Below are 16,204 nucleotides of genomic sequence, written 5' to 3' on the forward strand. Positions count from 1 at the left end.
TGACTTCATCCTCACATCCCTCTCACTAAATGATGCACTCAGGGAAGCAACAGCACATGTGCATTGATAGCAGACCTTCTGCTGCCAATTGATCCATTTTATGACGATGATGAGGATAATAATAACAACAACTTGATACTTTTTATTGTCCTTGTTAGAAAATCTTCCAGACAAATGGCATCACATTCTATCCCAGGCTAAAAAGACATGTATGACTAGGAGACTCTAAAAATTGTCCATTTATTTATAGAGATACATAAAAAAGGGCAGTTGACCAGATAAGATTTAGTTTCCATAGACTATTTTTACTCTTAGACCATCCTTGTGGACGAAAGTAAAGGAGCAGAAGAGAAGGAGTAAAGTTGAGTCAGGAAAAAAAAGGTAGTGGTATTGTTGGTGGTTTGAAGGTGGTGTTCTAATTTTGTCTCTTTCTTACTATACAAAACTATTCTAATTGGCAACAAATGAAACTCATTTTCTGTAAGTTGAGTCTGTTTTGCCTGTGACAGTAAATAGTGATCAATTTTCCTGTTTTTATCTCAACCCATGAGACTTTTCAACCTATTTTCTCCACCCATCCTGTTGAGGGGTGAGAGTGACAAAGCAGCTGGGTGGGCATTTGGCTGCTTGCCAAAGCTAACCCACAACACATTTCTAAAAGGTAGCACCTATGGACAGCTGTGTCAGTATCACCATCATTTCAGTGGCCCCAGCGCAGGGCAAAATTGATCACCCGGTGTTAGGACAGATGTCCATCAACACTAAATCTGCATTCAGCTCAGCATCAAAGGAATTTTTTTTTTTTTTTTTTTAAACTCACCTTTGGTATTGACAAATACTTTGAAGGTCTTTTGCACAAAAGTTTCTAGTGACTCTTATTAAATGATTCTTAATGTAGAGATTTTCCAAGGAAGAAAAGCAAGATAAGCACATGCTATCCTGATTCTAACAAGGATCACAAAGTTACAGAAAGACTTAGACCTTGAAATCAGTGGTTTTCGAATCCTCTATTATTCTATGTACTCTCAATAAGAATGTCAATGAACTCAGTGCAATGAACTTTTACATCATAATTGTCAGGAAAACACTAATATTTCTAAAGGTTATCATTATAATACCAGCATTAGCCAGTATTTTGAAGACTTAGTAAAAGTTTGTTATGACTGAAATAATTTTTCCACACACAACTGTTTGATGTAACACCAAGTTCTAAAGCTGCTACAAGTGTTATCTCAAAATAAGCAGTATTTTACCTTGTTTCTGTCCTGGGTATCCACTTCTCCAGGTGCCATATGTTTCAGCAACAATGCTAAACATTTTGGGCTTTTGTGACGTGTAGTTAAATGTAATGGTGTCATATCCTCTAAGTCCTTCTGCATCCAGTTCCCTCTACGGGCCAGTAAAAGTTTCATGAAGCGGTAATTTCCCTAGGTAAAGAAGAATATAAATATTTATTCCAGTTTATCATATCAAATGACGATACTGTCTAGACAGATTTACTATTGTATTACAGTGCCTAAAAGAACACACCAAAACAGCTGTAAGCTTTGGAAACATCTAATTAATATTTTTTGTTAAAAACTTGAACTCTTGATTTTTTAAGTCTGTTTTGCTACTTGATATTCGATACATATCTTCCATTAGTGAAGTGTGTGAGACAGGGTTCAGTAATATTGAAAATTCTGCAATATTGTCAGAGTTTCTTACCAGTTTAACCTCAACAAACATCATGTAAAAACTGAAATAAGATCCATATGTGCTGGTTTCAGCAAGGTAGACAGTTATCAGATGAGGAATAAAGCTAAATATGAAGAATGACAATTTTCAAAATTAAAGTAAGAAAAATAACAGGGAATTATTCAGAGAGCTAAAATGTACTCATCCAAATGAATAACAAATATACGGAGAAGTGATTGTTTCTTACATTTTAAATTGGGAATTGTATATGATTTTTGATCTTCTGTATGCATGATAAACGGATGGACACCTAGCTTTGTAACACATTTAGAATACAGAACACCCCTGACTTACTAGGTTTTCAAAAGAAATAATGTAGAAAAGCACCTGTGACTAAGAACTAAGAGTGGATCACAAAGAAAACTACCTGGTTTTATTTCTGAAATAATTGAAGAAGCCAGTCAAAAATTACAGATATAATCATGTAATCACGAAGAAGCTGTAGTGATTCAAGGTATAGCCAGCCTTGATTTGCTACTGCCCTTCCTTGGAGGTTATTTTCTATGTAACAGAGATGCTACACATGACATTTTGATGCTTGCACTTCACTTCAACACAAAGTCTACCGGGTTTTTCAAATCACCTTCAGCAGTTATTTTTCAGTCCAGGACCAGTAACAGCCAGAGCATTAACTCATTAAAGCAAAACATCTGGATCTAGCTTGTGTGATCATGTTTTAAGTACCCCTATTCTTTGCCCACTCTAACTTTTAGTCCTTGCTAAAGTGAAAGGAGTGTGCTGTCTCACAATTTTGCTTTCTGTCTCTCAATGTTGTCCAAAATAGTAGTTTTTGCCAATTTGACATATTGACAATTTAAATATAATTATAGATTATCCATAATTGATCTCGTCTCATCTTGTGAGACCCCACCTGGAGTACTACATTCAGCTCTGAGGTCCCCAACATAAGAAGGACATGGAGCTGTCTGTAGGAGTGGGTCCAGAGGCGGGCCACAAAGATGATCCAAGGGCTGGAGCACCTCTCCTATGAAGACAGACTGAGAGAGTTGAGGTTCTCCAGTCTGGAGAAGGCTCTGCAGAGATCTTCTAGCAGCCTCCCAGTACCTAAAGGGGGCCTACAGGAAAGCTGGAGAGGGGCTTTTTACAAGGGCATGTAGTGATAGGACAAGGGGAAATGGCTTTAAACTGAAAGAGGGTAGATGTGGATTTAGATTAGATACAAGGAAGAAATTTTTTACAATGAGGGTGGTGAGGCTCTGGAACAGGTTGCCCAGAGAAGTTGTGGATGCCCCATCCCTGGAGGTGCTGAAGGCCAGGTTGGATGAGGGTTTGAGCAACCTGATCTAGGGGAAAGCGTCCCTGCCCACGGGAGGGGGGTTAGAACTAGATGATCTTAAGGTTCCTTCCAACCCAGACCATTCTATGAATCTCTGATAAATATAATGAAAATGGAAAGCTCAGAAGAGAAGACAAATTTTACTAATTCCCCCCACTCATGGAAAAGCTGCAGCATTTGATGAAGTTTTATTAGACAACGTATACAGGAAAGGTGATGCTCAAATCAATAGAAGTCATGTCTTTGGATTTTTCTGCTTATAGAACTACCTGAAAATTAACATATTTCAGTCTGCTACAATTCTTGTATAAATCCTGTATATTAACTTAGTCCCTTTAGGCTGTCTTTGGAAACACAATGAAAAAAAGGTAACCATGTAGACAAGTGCAAGCAGTGCTAATGAACGGGGGCACTTCTGTATATCACAAGGCTCAGAGTTGCAAATCACTTTGTCTGCAGAAACGTACGGTGGAGATGGGCCAAAGGATTCCAGAGGCCCCCACAGTATCCAGTGCCAGGGCATAAAGATACTCTAGTTTCCTTTTTCAAAGCAGCCATAAACATTGGAAGGGCAGATTTTACATATATTACTGTTCTGATCTTTGTCTAACAAAAATGGAAGAGTTGAGCTTTATGTGGGCAGAATGGATTTCACCAAGTATGCCTAAAATAAATGCATGTATTTTTTTTTCCTCTGTTACTCTATTTTATTTCAAAATACAAAACAGGGAAAGCACATCATGAATAAGCTCAGATAAAATAACCTCTTTCTGCTTCTACAGGTTACTGTCATCGGTCCTTGCTTTTCAATGAAAACCTACAAGAAAGTGCCAACAACCTTACCACAAACCTGCCTGAAAATGCAAACTTCTCTTGCCAGAGACTGTATGGCTACTGTACTCTTCAACAGCATTCACAGCGAGTAGTGATTGACTAATTCTCTTTTTTCTTCTGGGTGACAGGCAAAGCATAACCTTGGAATTTTGTCCCTTTAATACACAGACAAGCATCAAGGCACACACTGAAGTATAGAGACACAGAACAGCGTAATGTCTGCACAGCTACTAATCCACATGGAACACACTCAAAATGAATTAATGATAAATTTGGGAAAGAGTTAGGGATGAGAAAACTCATTATTGCCATTATATTTTACAGGTAATTTAAGAAGAATTTGCAAAACTCATTAAAAAAAAAAAACAGAAAAAAATTGCAATGTATCATGATGCTGTTGAGAATTAGACTGGGGAAGACAACACAGAATAACTTGAAAGAATATTAGTCTTGGAAGAAAAATAGCTGGTTATCTCCATCACAGAGGACAATTCATTTGGTTTGTATTTAGTATTTCCAGCTCAATGTGCATGCATACATATGAAAGAAAAAAAAAATTGATTTACTCTTGTTGATGGATACTTATTGGAAGACTTACAAGTATATTGTGCTTTTTGAATTAATTCAGCTGAAAAGAAGAGTCAAAGATAAAATAATACATAAAACTAAGGAAACATGCATTTTTATTTTAGAGTTTCTTTCCCTATGCTGTGTTTTACTTTTGCTGTTACACGTTTTTCCACCAGTTACTCCTATATTATTCAGTTGCATGCTTAGCCACCAACAAATCCCTCTCCTTGGGAAATGAATTTGTAATAAATCTCCTCCTGAAACACAAAGGATTCTGTTTCTTGTAAATGATTTAAGATTTTTTAAAAAATATCATTACAGAAAACACCTTTATTTACATTATTTGTAAGGATCTTATACATGCTCTTACGTCTGACTGCTGTTCTCTTCTTTAGTAATACCATGAATGTTGCTGTGTTCATTTCACTTGTTAGAAAATAAAACCAACCCTATCAATGACAAAGGAAAAATTCCCCACCTTCGACTGATTACTGCTTAAGTTTGTGAATATGCAATGTATCAACATGTCTTGAAGGCAGATTTAATTTAGGTCTTACTAGGCGGAGGGAGGGAAAATATGCTTCATCTGAAAAGCAGTTACTAGCCGAATTCCTTCACTTTTATAAAATTCTTGTGTATAACAAGTCTTTAAGCTTGCTAAGATTCCTGGGCAGCATGAAGTGCTTTGGGTCAGTCCATGGTCTCTTAACCTTGATAGAGTCTCTAAAATGACTCTGTTATACTGGGAAAACATTATAAGCAAACAGGATTAAATACTGGTACAGAAAACTCAGCTCCTGGTAGCCAAAATTTACTACTCCAATGCTGATTCTTAAAATTCCTTCATATTCTATTAAAATTATTTTTAGCCCAAAGACTCAACTTTATATACAAACTACAGCACAGTTTCAGAGAACAGTTGGGAACTAGCTTCAGCATAATTAGAAGAAATATTTCTGCTATTTCAAAATTTCAGCCACATGTACTAACTGCAATGGAGTATAATACATTTTTTGGTAGACAGATAGTTCAATATGCAATCATTGCTCTGCTATCAAGTAATGACTTCTAAGAAAGTTCTGGACCCCAAGCTTAAGCAATCAGAAAAACTTTCATAAATGTTTCAATAGAGAAAAGAGTGTTGGGAGAAACATCTTAGTTGGAATCAATGGATTTACCAGAATTCAGATTATCCCTGAAATTGGAAGAGTTATCCCCAAAATTGCAAATTCACTCAGAAAAAAAACTATCTAGTATTTTCAACATGACTCTATTGCTAGGAACAGGTTCCAGCAGAAAATTGCCAGTCAACTCTTTTCTACCTACGTTTCTGGCCCTACAAGATAATGTGTTTATTGCTTCATCCATCTAAAGTGGCTTTTTCAACCTATTTTCTCTTCCTAGCCTGTTGAGAAGAGGGAGTGACAAAGCAGCTGGGTAGGCATCTGGTAACTAGCCAAGGTCCTCCACCCCATACTTTCACCTAAGTGAAAGACTAAAGAAAAAAGAGTTCTGTGCTGATAACAGTGTTGTAGTGATTCTAATCATAGGTTGATACCGAAATTACTGATGGCTGTATTACAAATGCACTAAAAACATTAGCCTCACACTTCACATCATGCCACTCTACAGAGCCCGTCACAGTCTTGCTCTGTCGCCTAGTGCCTCTGTTTCAAACACGTCCTCAGCACTTGGCCCATGGTACCTTCACTCAGCAGTGTGAAGATAAGGGAAAGAACTTTTTTTTTTCCTTTCCTTAGATCAATGGCAGTCCCCTTCTTCCTTAGCAAATTAGTGGAGAACAGGAGATGTAGTATGTGATCTCCTGTTCATAGGCAACATGCCATGAGTAACATGGGCATATGAGTATAGGGAAAGGGACAGCTTCCAGCATCACTGCGAAGCCACTAACATCTAAAGCCCTTCTGGGCCAGTTTTCAGCCTTCCTCCAAAGAAATAGGCAGATACAGGTTCCTACTGCTCCGTTGTTCCAGACAGTTCAATTGCACTGCAACACTCAGAGCAAGCATATTTTTCTATTACTGTTGGGAAGGTTTAAATAATGTTACCCACCTCTACTAGCTGGCTCTCTGGTAAAAGCACAATAGACCAACCAACCCAACACAGAAAGCTCTAACATAAAACTGCAGCTGTGCAAATATTCCAGCACTCAAAATGAAATAGAGGTTTTGGCAGACATTTTTGTTCCCCACATGATATCTAGCAGTATAAGAAACATTAAGAGTTTTTAATAGATTTTTTTAAATTTACCTTTTCAATACAAGTAGATAATTTAATACATTCTAAGACACATTGCTAAAGCCTGAATCTTAGACTACCACAGAGCTAACAACAAATTGCTGTAGTTAAACCTGTTTCTTGTGAAAGGTTTTTATTCTTCATATAAGCAAGATTTTTCCAGAAATTTCTTGGCATAGACGAGTGTTAACCTCCTTAACAGATGACAGGATATTCTTTCCTCAACTGTAAGATATCATCCATGTTCCCTCTGAGACTCAGACAGCTTAACTTGCCATCAGAGAGGTCATGTACAGCGCTCTGCTACATTTGGTAGAAGCCTAGCAGTGCCAGCAATGGCAGTTAGGATCACTACTCAGCTATCAGGACATAAAAGAAGAACGACTGCAATTAATACTTCCTAGGCACATCTTACTTCCTCTAAAACCTGATGCTTTTCTGATTCAGAATCGAAAAGAAACTGAGTACAGTTCCTGTAAAATGTATAAAATTTTCTTTCTGTGAACTGAAAGTCAAAGTCTCTAAGAGTAATAAGGACATTTAAGGTAACATCATATAAAACACATAAACGTGAAAACCTGCACTACTGACTGTTGTTATACAAAATAAAACACCAGCTGAAATGGAGGAGTCATTATCATCACCAGGACAACATCAAGTGTGCATATATAGAAACTAAGTTTCATCACAGATGTCTCCTGGATAGCCATTAAGCAGCTAAGGGTCCAAACAGTTTTCCAAACTACGAATAACACCAAAAGACAGAAGACAAGTTGTCCCGGTTTTGGCTGGGACAGAGTTACTTTTTCTTTTTAGCAGTTGGAAGAGCTCTGTGTTTTGGATTTAGTCTGGGATTTGTTATGAGAAGAATGTTGATAGCGCACTGATGTTTATAGTTGGTGCTGAGATACCAAGGACCTTTCAGCTTCCCATGTTTTTGCCAGTGGCAGGAACACAACAGGCTGGGAGGGAGCATGGCTGTGCCAAAGGGCTCACAACTCCTCTTATTATTTGAATTTAGACTTAGGATAGAGGGCCAAATGGGCCAATGGAGCATTTCATATCATGCAATGTCATGCCCGGTATATAGATGAGGGTTCGGGGGGACTTGGAGCTCTTCTTAGATTCTCTCTATCTGGACTCTGAGAGTTCTGTCTTTCTCTCGCTGTCTTTATGGTCCTCTTGTTCTTCCAGGACTTAGCTGTTTTGGGATGGCTTGCTGGGTCAAGCCAGGCATTGGTCACCGGGTGGTGAGCAATTACACTGTGCATCGCTTGTTTGTATATTATTATTATTATCATCATTATCATTATCATACATTACTAGCATTACCCCTTTTTATTTTATTTTAATTATTAAATTGTTCTTATATCAACCCACGAGTCTCCTTCCCTTTTGCCCTTTAATTCTCTTCCCTATTCCCTGGGGGAGGGTGAGTGAGCAGCTACGTGGTGTTTAGCTGCCAGTTAAACCATGACACAAGTACACTTATTAATTGAACAGGAACCAACCCTCTTAATCTGTTAATATTCTTTCTCCTTATATTACTTCCATTTTACATGGCTACAGCCTCAGTAAATTGGTATTTCTCTCCTACACCAAATGTGATTCTCAAATAAACGGAAAGGATAAAGGGAAAGGGGAAATAGAAGCATTTCATCTAAATCCTAAATGACTGACAGCATACCAGTTTCACTGTAGTCCAGATTGCCATTTATCATGCACCAACAATCAAGAAGATCTTGCAGAACCCCAAATAAAATCATCCTGGACACATAATGATGAATGACATTTAAGTACTTTGCACAGCAAACTTTCAAGTATTTCAGAGACATACAAGCTTGTTTTAAAGAGCTCACCTGCGTTCTAGAAACATTCTGCTGATGTGCAACAGAACTCCGAGAATTTACTTCCCTTCTCATCCCCACTATTCCTTGGAGGGTTAACTTGGTCATTATATAAACATGTGCTTTTGCGCTCTGACTAACCACTTTTCCTACTTTGTAGTGTGAATATACCTCTGAGGTTGCACTTTTTGTCTTTGGATTTTAAAAACATACTACATAGGCAGATAAATATGACACCATTTTATAAACAGAGAAACTGAGCTATACAAGGTATGGCTAAGAGTCAGAGGAATACGTGCACCTCTCCAAGCATCAAAAGCACATCCATAGATGTGCTTGTCATCAGTGCATTAAAGGGATACATACAGAGAAATTGCTTATTTCCCTATTCATTGCTGAGACCATACTTTCAAAAAACATAACAATTCTAATCCTTGTGAAATATTTAATGATTTAAAAGACTGATTTGTAATAATTTATAATGCAGCACACGTGAGCTGACTACTGACTGCTACAGCACAGCTACACTCAGTTCTCAGAATACCTCCAATAGGCTTGTGAAGATTTATTCGATTGTAAGGGTTGCTAGAGAACTAGGAAAAGGCAGCCCAGCATCCCTATATAGCCTCCTGGTAAACACGGCAGGGGTCATTAAAAAGAATGTCAAGCTGTTAAACCGTGAAGATGCTACCTTGGCTCCAATTCAAAACTACATACCTGCTTTCCCAGTACTGGGAACAGACAGACCACAAGAACATAAAACAATTTAAAAGTGACTCTTACAAAGGAGGTGGTTTTTAAAGGCTCTTCATTGCCGACAGTCACAAGCACTGAAGATGCAGTCAGGGCATATGCCTCCAGCAGAACAGAAAGCCTTAGAAATATTTACGGATAAACCACAAATTACAACTGAAGGTTAAAATTGACCCTCTAGATCACTAAGTCTAATCCTCTCTCACCACAGGGAGTAAGGACATCTAATCCTTTCAAAAAATTCCTAGAGCTTTCTTTTAAGTGGAATTGCAGTGTTTTGGATTTTTTCTCCCATTTCTCTCAGTTTTGGGCTGGGATTTTTAGGTTTTGTTTGTTATTTGTTTTTGTTTGTTTGTTTGTTTTTAAGAGACCCACACCCACACACTTCACTCTTTCTAGCCATGAAAGTACAGCATGGGTTTTAAAACCTAAACAAGCATTGGTCTTTGTATCTCAATAACAAAGGATAAACTCTGAATTCCCCCCAAAATATTGTCAGGTCTCTGCACTCATTCTAGTCTGGACTCATTTGTTTTGAACATAAGCAAGCAGAGATTACAGAGCACATCAGAGCAGGTCCCACTAAGTAGCTTACTGAATGGCAATGATACTTTCCCTTTGCTAGTGCAAATATCTTGTCAGATATACCAAAACCTGCATTTCTCTCATCAACTAAGTACATTCTTTGATCAAGCAGCACATCGACATTCTTCTCAGTAATTTTCAAATAATAAATTCATAATACGTAGAATAAATTATTCTGCCTCTCCACCTTTGCACACAGACTTGCATTTTGGACTATATTTCCAACCATTTCAATTATTCTCAGTATTCTCATATTTCTGGTATCCCAGACACTCCAATTCTCTCTGACTGACAATAACACCTAATCTTGTTGCTCTTAAGTATCCTTAGAAAAAGTACTACTTGTGATGCTAAGTTTGTTAACAAAAAATATTGACTAATACTAGAGTCAAGTGCAACTGTTGAGGAATTCTAACATACTCCTTCTGATCTTACAGTTAATATTTCAACTGTATTTGTTTTCAATTCATTATCGAATTCTTTACCATAATCCTATATTTTGTGCTCTAATTTCCAATTTAACTTGCAATTTTCTACCTAGCACTACAGTAAATACTTTCATACAGGCCTAAAAAGGCAATCTGTTGAATTTATTTCTAGAAAATCAGCTAGCAAAATATCCAGTTAGTCTTGAAGAACCTACTGCTGTCATTGTGGTGCATATTTTAGCCAATTTTCTATTTATGTTTACATATTTATCCCTTAGAAACTAATTTTAAATTCTTGCATGCTACTGAGGTCAAATAGGCTACTTCTCCCAGCTACTTTTCTTCCTATTTAAAACATCATTTACCAGTATACAAAAATGTTATTGATTACCCCAAATTCTGCAATGTTAGGATTCCCCAAAAATGTTTCATGGATTAAAACTCTTTTGCGCCTTGTCCCTAGCTGTTTCTCTACTGTTAAGACGAGATTTATCAAAGTTAGGCATTAACTATTTACCAGAGCCCCTGAGAGAGAGGACTGCAGTACCTAAGCCTGGCCAGCAAGTGCACAGAAGACTGCAGGCAAGTGGTAAAATAAAAGTCCCCACAAAAGCAGAAGCGCGAAGGTCAACCTGTTTAAAGGAGTGAGTTCCAAGGCAACAGAGAAGGAGTAACAGTGCAGCAAATCCGCCATTTCAGATTTCGGCGATCTGCTAATTATACATCCCACCATCGTTTAATAATTTATTAGCCTATTAAATTTTGATTTTTGAAATATATTCATTATTAATTAAGCAGCACTTATGTAAGTCGTTTTAGCACTATTTTCTTAGTATTCCTTTGTGAAAAGAGAGACCATTTAACTATCAATAACTCTTCTTCATAGGAATATAATATATAATTCAGTTACTTTTACTCTTCCGCAAACCGAAAATCGCAAATTACTACAGTTGAATTAATTGAAAAGATAAAACAGGTCTGCTTTTCTAATACTACACCAATCGTAGTATGGGCAGGGGTTATACTTTTACTGTTTTATTACTGTCTTTAAATATTATTCATGTTTTAATTTTCCTCTTAAAACTCATAAATCATATTTAAGAAAGTATAGCTGGATACATAACAACAGCTTGAGAGCAGGAAAACAAATTGTATCATAGGTTATTACCTACATATTCACTCATGTACACTGTTCCTTTGGTATAAACCCCGTTTGGGGCAGAATGAGAACTGAAAAGGTGCATGGAAATTTAGCATACCAGGCCACTGATCTCCTTTCCCAGAGATGCATATTCTGCCCCAAATATACTAGTTCTTATTCGAAGATAACAAAAAAAAGTGAAATAGATGGCTATGATTTGTTAACAGTCAGATTAGGTATTAAACCTTTTAAAATCAGGACTCTTTAAAAGTTGGATTTGAGATTTAATCTTTGCTCATGTCTGAAACACAGAATTGTCCACACTTTTTAACAGCGACATGTGCGTTTCTAAAGTCAGTATAAAGCTATACATTGACAAATACTAAACTGTATTGTGCACTCAGACACTCATTGGGGTGAAATACGAACAACATGAAAGTCATTTAGATTTAGGTTAAAACCCAAGCAGAATATAACACCCACCTTGCACTACATTAGCATGCTTTGCTGACAGGTTAGCACAGATGTCACAGTCAAATTTGAGAACAGCTCTTTGCTGTCAGATGCTTTCAAGAAGCAGTGAAAGTCAAAAAACCTTGAACTCCTTAATTACTAGCTAAGCCTTTAAAAGATAAATATAACCATGAGCTTTCCCTTTAAAATGAAAATGGCAACTGAATTTAACCTGCTTATGTTCACAGAGTAGAAACTGCTGTCTTTGACCTACTCCATCTTACAGAAGATAATCTTTCTATATACATAAATATACCTACTCACTCTCTTTCCAGTGAGTAGGTGCTGAAGGGAGGATGCTTCACCCCACAGATCAATTTGGTCACAAATTTTCAAAACCTGAGAATTTTAATAACTTCGGAAAGAAAAGAGGCTGTGCATTTTCTTTCTTTAGAGGTTGTTTCATGTATTAGTATGCCTTTGAGAAGAAGCATCTTCTCAGAACATCAGAAACAACTTTGAATGACATGGAGCATATGAAGGACTTTCTGTCACTACCACCTGCCAGTTTTAGGAGCTTTAACAAACTAAGCACTTACAAAAACACAAGCCATGACTATCACACTTCTAATTTGATATATAGAGGAACAGAATACTGTTCCAAAAGCAAATGAAATCCATATATGAAAAAGAGTATTTTGATATGCTTATATTATCAGCTAACTGCCAGAAATCTGAAAAGGATTCTTCAGAAGAAAAGTTATTAAAATAGAGACTAACAAGTAGATATATTAATTAATCTGCAATTAAGAATTATTTAGATTTATAAATTAACAACATTTATGTTTTGAAAAATTATTTATGCATGAAATAATGAAACTTGTTGGTTTCTAATACACTGAAACCGAATTAATACTGCCTGGTTACAATAGCTACCCTTTAAACGTATATAACTGCACTCCTTGAATATCAGTAATTTTTTTTTAAACATTTCCTGAAAAAAAAAATCCATAGAGCTACTTAGAACTTCAATTTCTAGTTAAAATGAATAAAGTTGCTATCAAAATAGCAGGCTGTCTCTCTGGTTATCACGTGTTATATTGGCATAGAACTTCAATATACAGAATATGCTTATTTGAGCAAATAAGCTCATGACAAAGTTTTTATAAAATTTTGCATATGTTTAAACATTAATACATTTTAATATATTTTAAGTTTCAAATGCTACATCAAGAATATACAAAAATTAGAATCACAGACAAGTTCTAAACAACTTTTTTCCCTATCTTTGACATAATAAATATGATTTTGATACGTAAACCACGAATAGGGAAGGAAATTTTATTTTATCCATAAATCTTAACAGTTGGATTAATCATTCTTCATTAAACATAGCAGGTGAAAAATATTGTCACTGTTGAATGAAGTCACATCAATTGAGAAGGTGAATAAATCAAATTATTTCATAAATTTAAAGTAAGGTGATTGTATCCATCAATCTGATTTTGAAGTCCCACAGAACAAATATACTGAAGTGTTCCTATTAAACACAACAGTTACAAGGACATTCTCAATCCTTTCAAATACTCTCCTCAACCTTTGGGATATGTGCTTGGTACATTCAGCAAGAATTAGACACCGAAGATAATTCTTAGCTGATTTTTGCTGCATACTGTCTACTCACCGTGGTAGTCTACACTAACTACATCATAAACAAAGTCATCAGAGGTAGGATAGAAACTACTCCTTCCTGTTCTCTGCACTCTCTAATCAGCCGGCCGACAATACTGAGAACAATTAATTCCCACATGTAACTTCAGTAAAGCTGCTGCGGAATGAACAGAAACAACCCATCTCTGAACAGACAGATACAATATAATGTAGATTTTATTAACTATAGGAAGTTGAACCAGAATTTCTTCTAGCTCTGGAACAACTTCAGTCACAGCTGGACCAGTTTAATTCAAGAAAACTTGAAATCAAGCATTTAGGTAGTTTTCCTTTGAGCAAAACTATGCAGTTAACTCCTTGATTAAAAATGTAACAGAAAAATAAAAGTAAGTTAAAGAAAATATTTAGGACTATTGTTTTAGACATAATCCTTAGCAATCATCCATTGAACTACAGCTCTGAAAGAAAATTCTGTAAGCTATTTATTACCTCTGCGTGGACAGGATGATGCCATGTCTTCTATCTAACAAACCACTGGCGGATTTAAATATGTGACGTTTTGCTAATCCTTTCAAGTCAACCATGGCAAAAACATCACTGATTTTGACACTGAGTGACTCTCACAAAGTATCCTTTCAGCAACTTTATTAGCAGCATCCCAGACTCAAAACACTCAACTGGAGCGAACCTCTCAGCTGAACAGAAACCTTATTTGCCCGTTTCCAAGCTGAACGTGTCCATCTGCCTGGCAAAGCATCTTAGGTAATATATCAGCCAAGAACATCAATACGACTTGAGGCCAGTTCTGACTATCAGACATTTTGACTTAAAGCAAGGGAGTGGCTGAACTTAGAGCACTTCTCCGTAAAGCCTCTTGCAAGATTGGCTTCAACATCTTGGTTTCCATAGGAATAGACAGAACTATCAACTGGCACACAGTCAAAGAACACAATAGAGAAGACAACTGACCAGTGCTGTAGAAGCCAAGGTAAAACTGTTTCCCAGCATAAGTTGCAGAAAAACAGGTGTTTGTATCTTACAGGCTTTGACCTCATTTATCCATGGTCTGTACATGTTGTTTCTGTGTAGTATTCTTGGCTCTTCAGCTCTAAGTTTTATGGTCTACCTATAGAAATTTGTGGCTTTCATGTAAAAAACACTTCAAGGATGAAAACGTAATTAGCATTCTCATTTCCAGTTGATCTCTTCTACTGTTACTAAAGTTGTTTTCCTGTAGTGTTCTTTCAAAGTCATTCGGGCAGAAGCACCCCACAACACACCATCTCTGGGGATTTACGAGAAAACTTGAGACACATTGTTCACATTTACAGGATCACTGCCCACCTCTTCATAAAGAATCAAAGACTAGGTTTTCAAAAAATACTGTATTTCAAAAATACATTGTGATTTGAAAGATTTGGCAGCAAGTACTGACCCTCTCCTCCCCCAAAATACAAGTACCACAAAATATTTACTACATTAATTTTCTTCATCTTAATGGCTTTAAGTTGAACAGTCCTGAACTAAAAGTAGTGTTAAAAACCTGAGAAAATATATCCCTGAAACATATGCCTTTGTTTTTAAAAATGGTATTTTCATATATTCACATTTTTCTCGAATTCTAATGAAGTTTTGATTTATATCCATATTTGTAACGTTCTTTCCATTTTTAGTAATTATTTGTATACATCCCATAACCGATGTTTTGCAGATGCCTAAGTCTCTTATTGCTTAGTTATACACACATTACCTAATGCCTCCTAAACTTCTCACCTCTCTTCCAAACAATTTGGAAGAGTTTGTTTGTAGAGCAAACCTACATTTATACAGACTTCATACGATTTTCTATTCTTCTAGATATGTTTCTATGCTATGTCCAGATTTCTATTTAAAATCTAATAAATCTATTATAAAGATATTATCCATGACAGAATTCTACCTGAAAAACAAGTCTGAATGACAGCCATCAGTCCAGTCAAAGTTCTCACTTTGTGCAGTACCGCTTCGTTCTGGAAGCAAACTAATTGCCATTGCTACTCAGTATTGCTCTGATCAGTACTGTGTCACTGCTGCCTTGTAGTTCCTAATTGCACCGGTCTAAGGACTCCTGTATGTGATGTCCTTATGGACTCCTGGAAGCAACAAGGCTTGCAAAATGAAAACTTTGCATATGTACTCATTTTTGAGCATATCTTGCCAGAATTTATTGTTATTATTTTAGCTGCTGTTGTATCTCTTTTTATTGATTTAAATAGATTTTAAACAAATCACCGTGTGAAATAATTACAAAACTGCATACCAAATTCTATTTTATAAGAAAAGTTCTCCAGCCACAGTGAAATTTCCAGAACTACTACAAAAGTAGACAGATAAACCATAGTGGGGAAAAAAAACCTGTAATAAAGGTAGGTTTACCCTTACTTTAAATAATTATGGAGACACCTGAGGCTACTTTTATAGACTGCAATGTTTTATAGCTTCTATAGACACTACAGTAATGTTAGAGATTCAAAATGAAGTCAGAATCTATTTACAGTACTGGTAAATAAACCAAAGACTTAGTAAGCTACTCAAACTACATCCTAGCAGTAATAAAAATATTGCATTTATTTCTCTTTGTTCAGACTAT

The 16,204-nt window shown here is 36.3% G+C and overlaps 1 protein-coding gene across 2 annotated transcripts in view; it reads right to left on the reverse strand.

Moving 5' to 3' along the window:
• INVS (inversin) overlaps nucleotides 1-16,204 on the reverse strand; it is a 106,290-nt gene that overhangs the window by 56,673 nt on the left and 33,413 nt on the right. For both annotated transcript variants that reach the window (XM_086609157.1, XM_086609156.1), the window contains exon 4: nucleotides 1,254-1,427. In XM_086609157.1, coding sequence (XP_086465283.1) covers nucleotides 1,254-1,427 — 174 coding nt within the window. The remainder of the gene's footprint in view (nucleotides 1-1,253; nucleotides 1,428-16,204) is intronic.

The sequence above is a fragment of the Tauraco erythrolophus genome, chromosome 3 (genome assembly GCF_009769465.1).
Source record: "Tauraco erythrolophus isolate bTauEry1 chromosome 3, bTauEry1.pri, whole genome shotgun sequence".
Lineage (NCBI taxonomy): Eukaryota > Metazoa > Chordata > Aves > Musophagiformes > Musophagidae > Tauraco > Tauraco erythrolophus.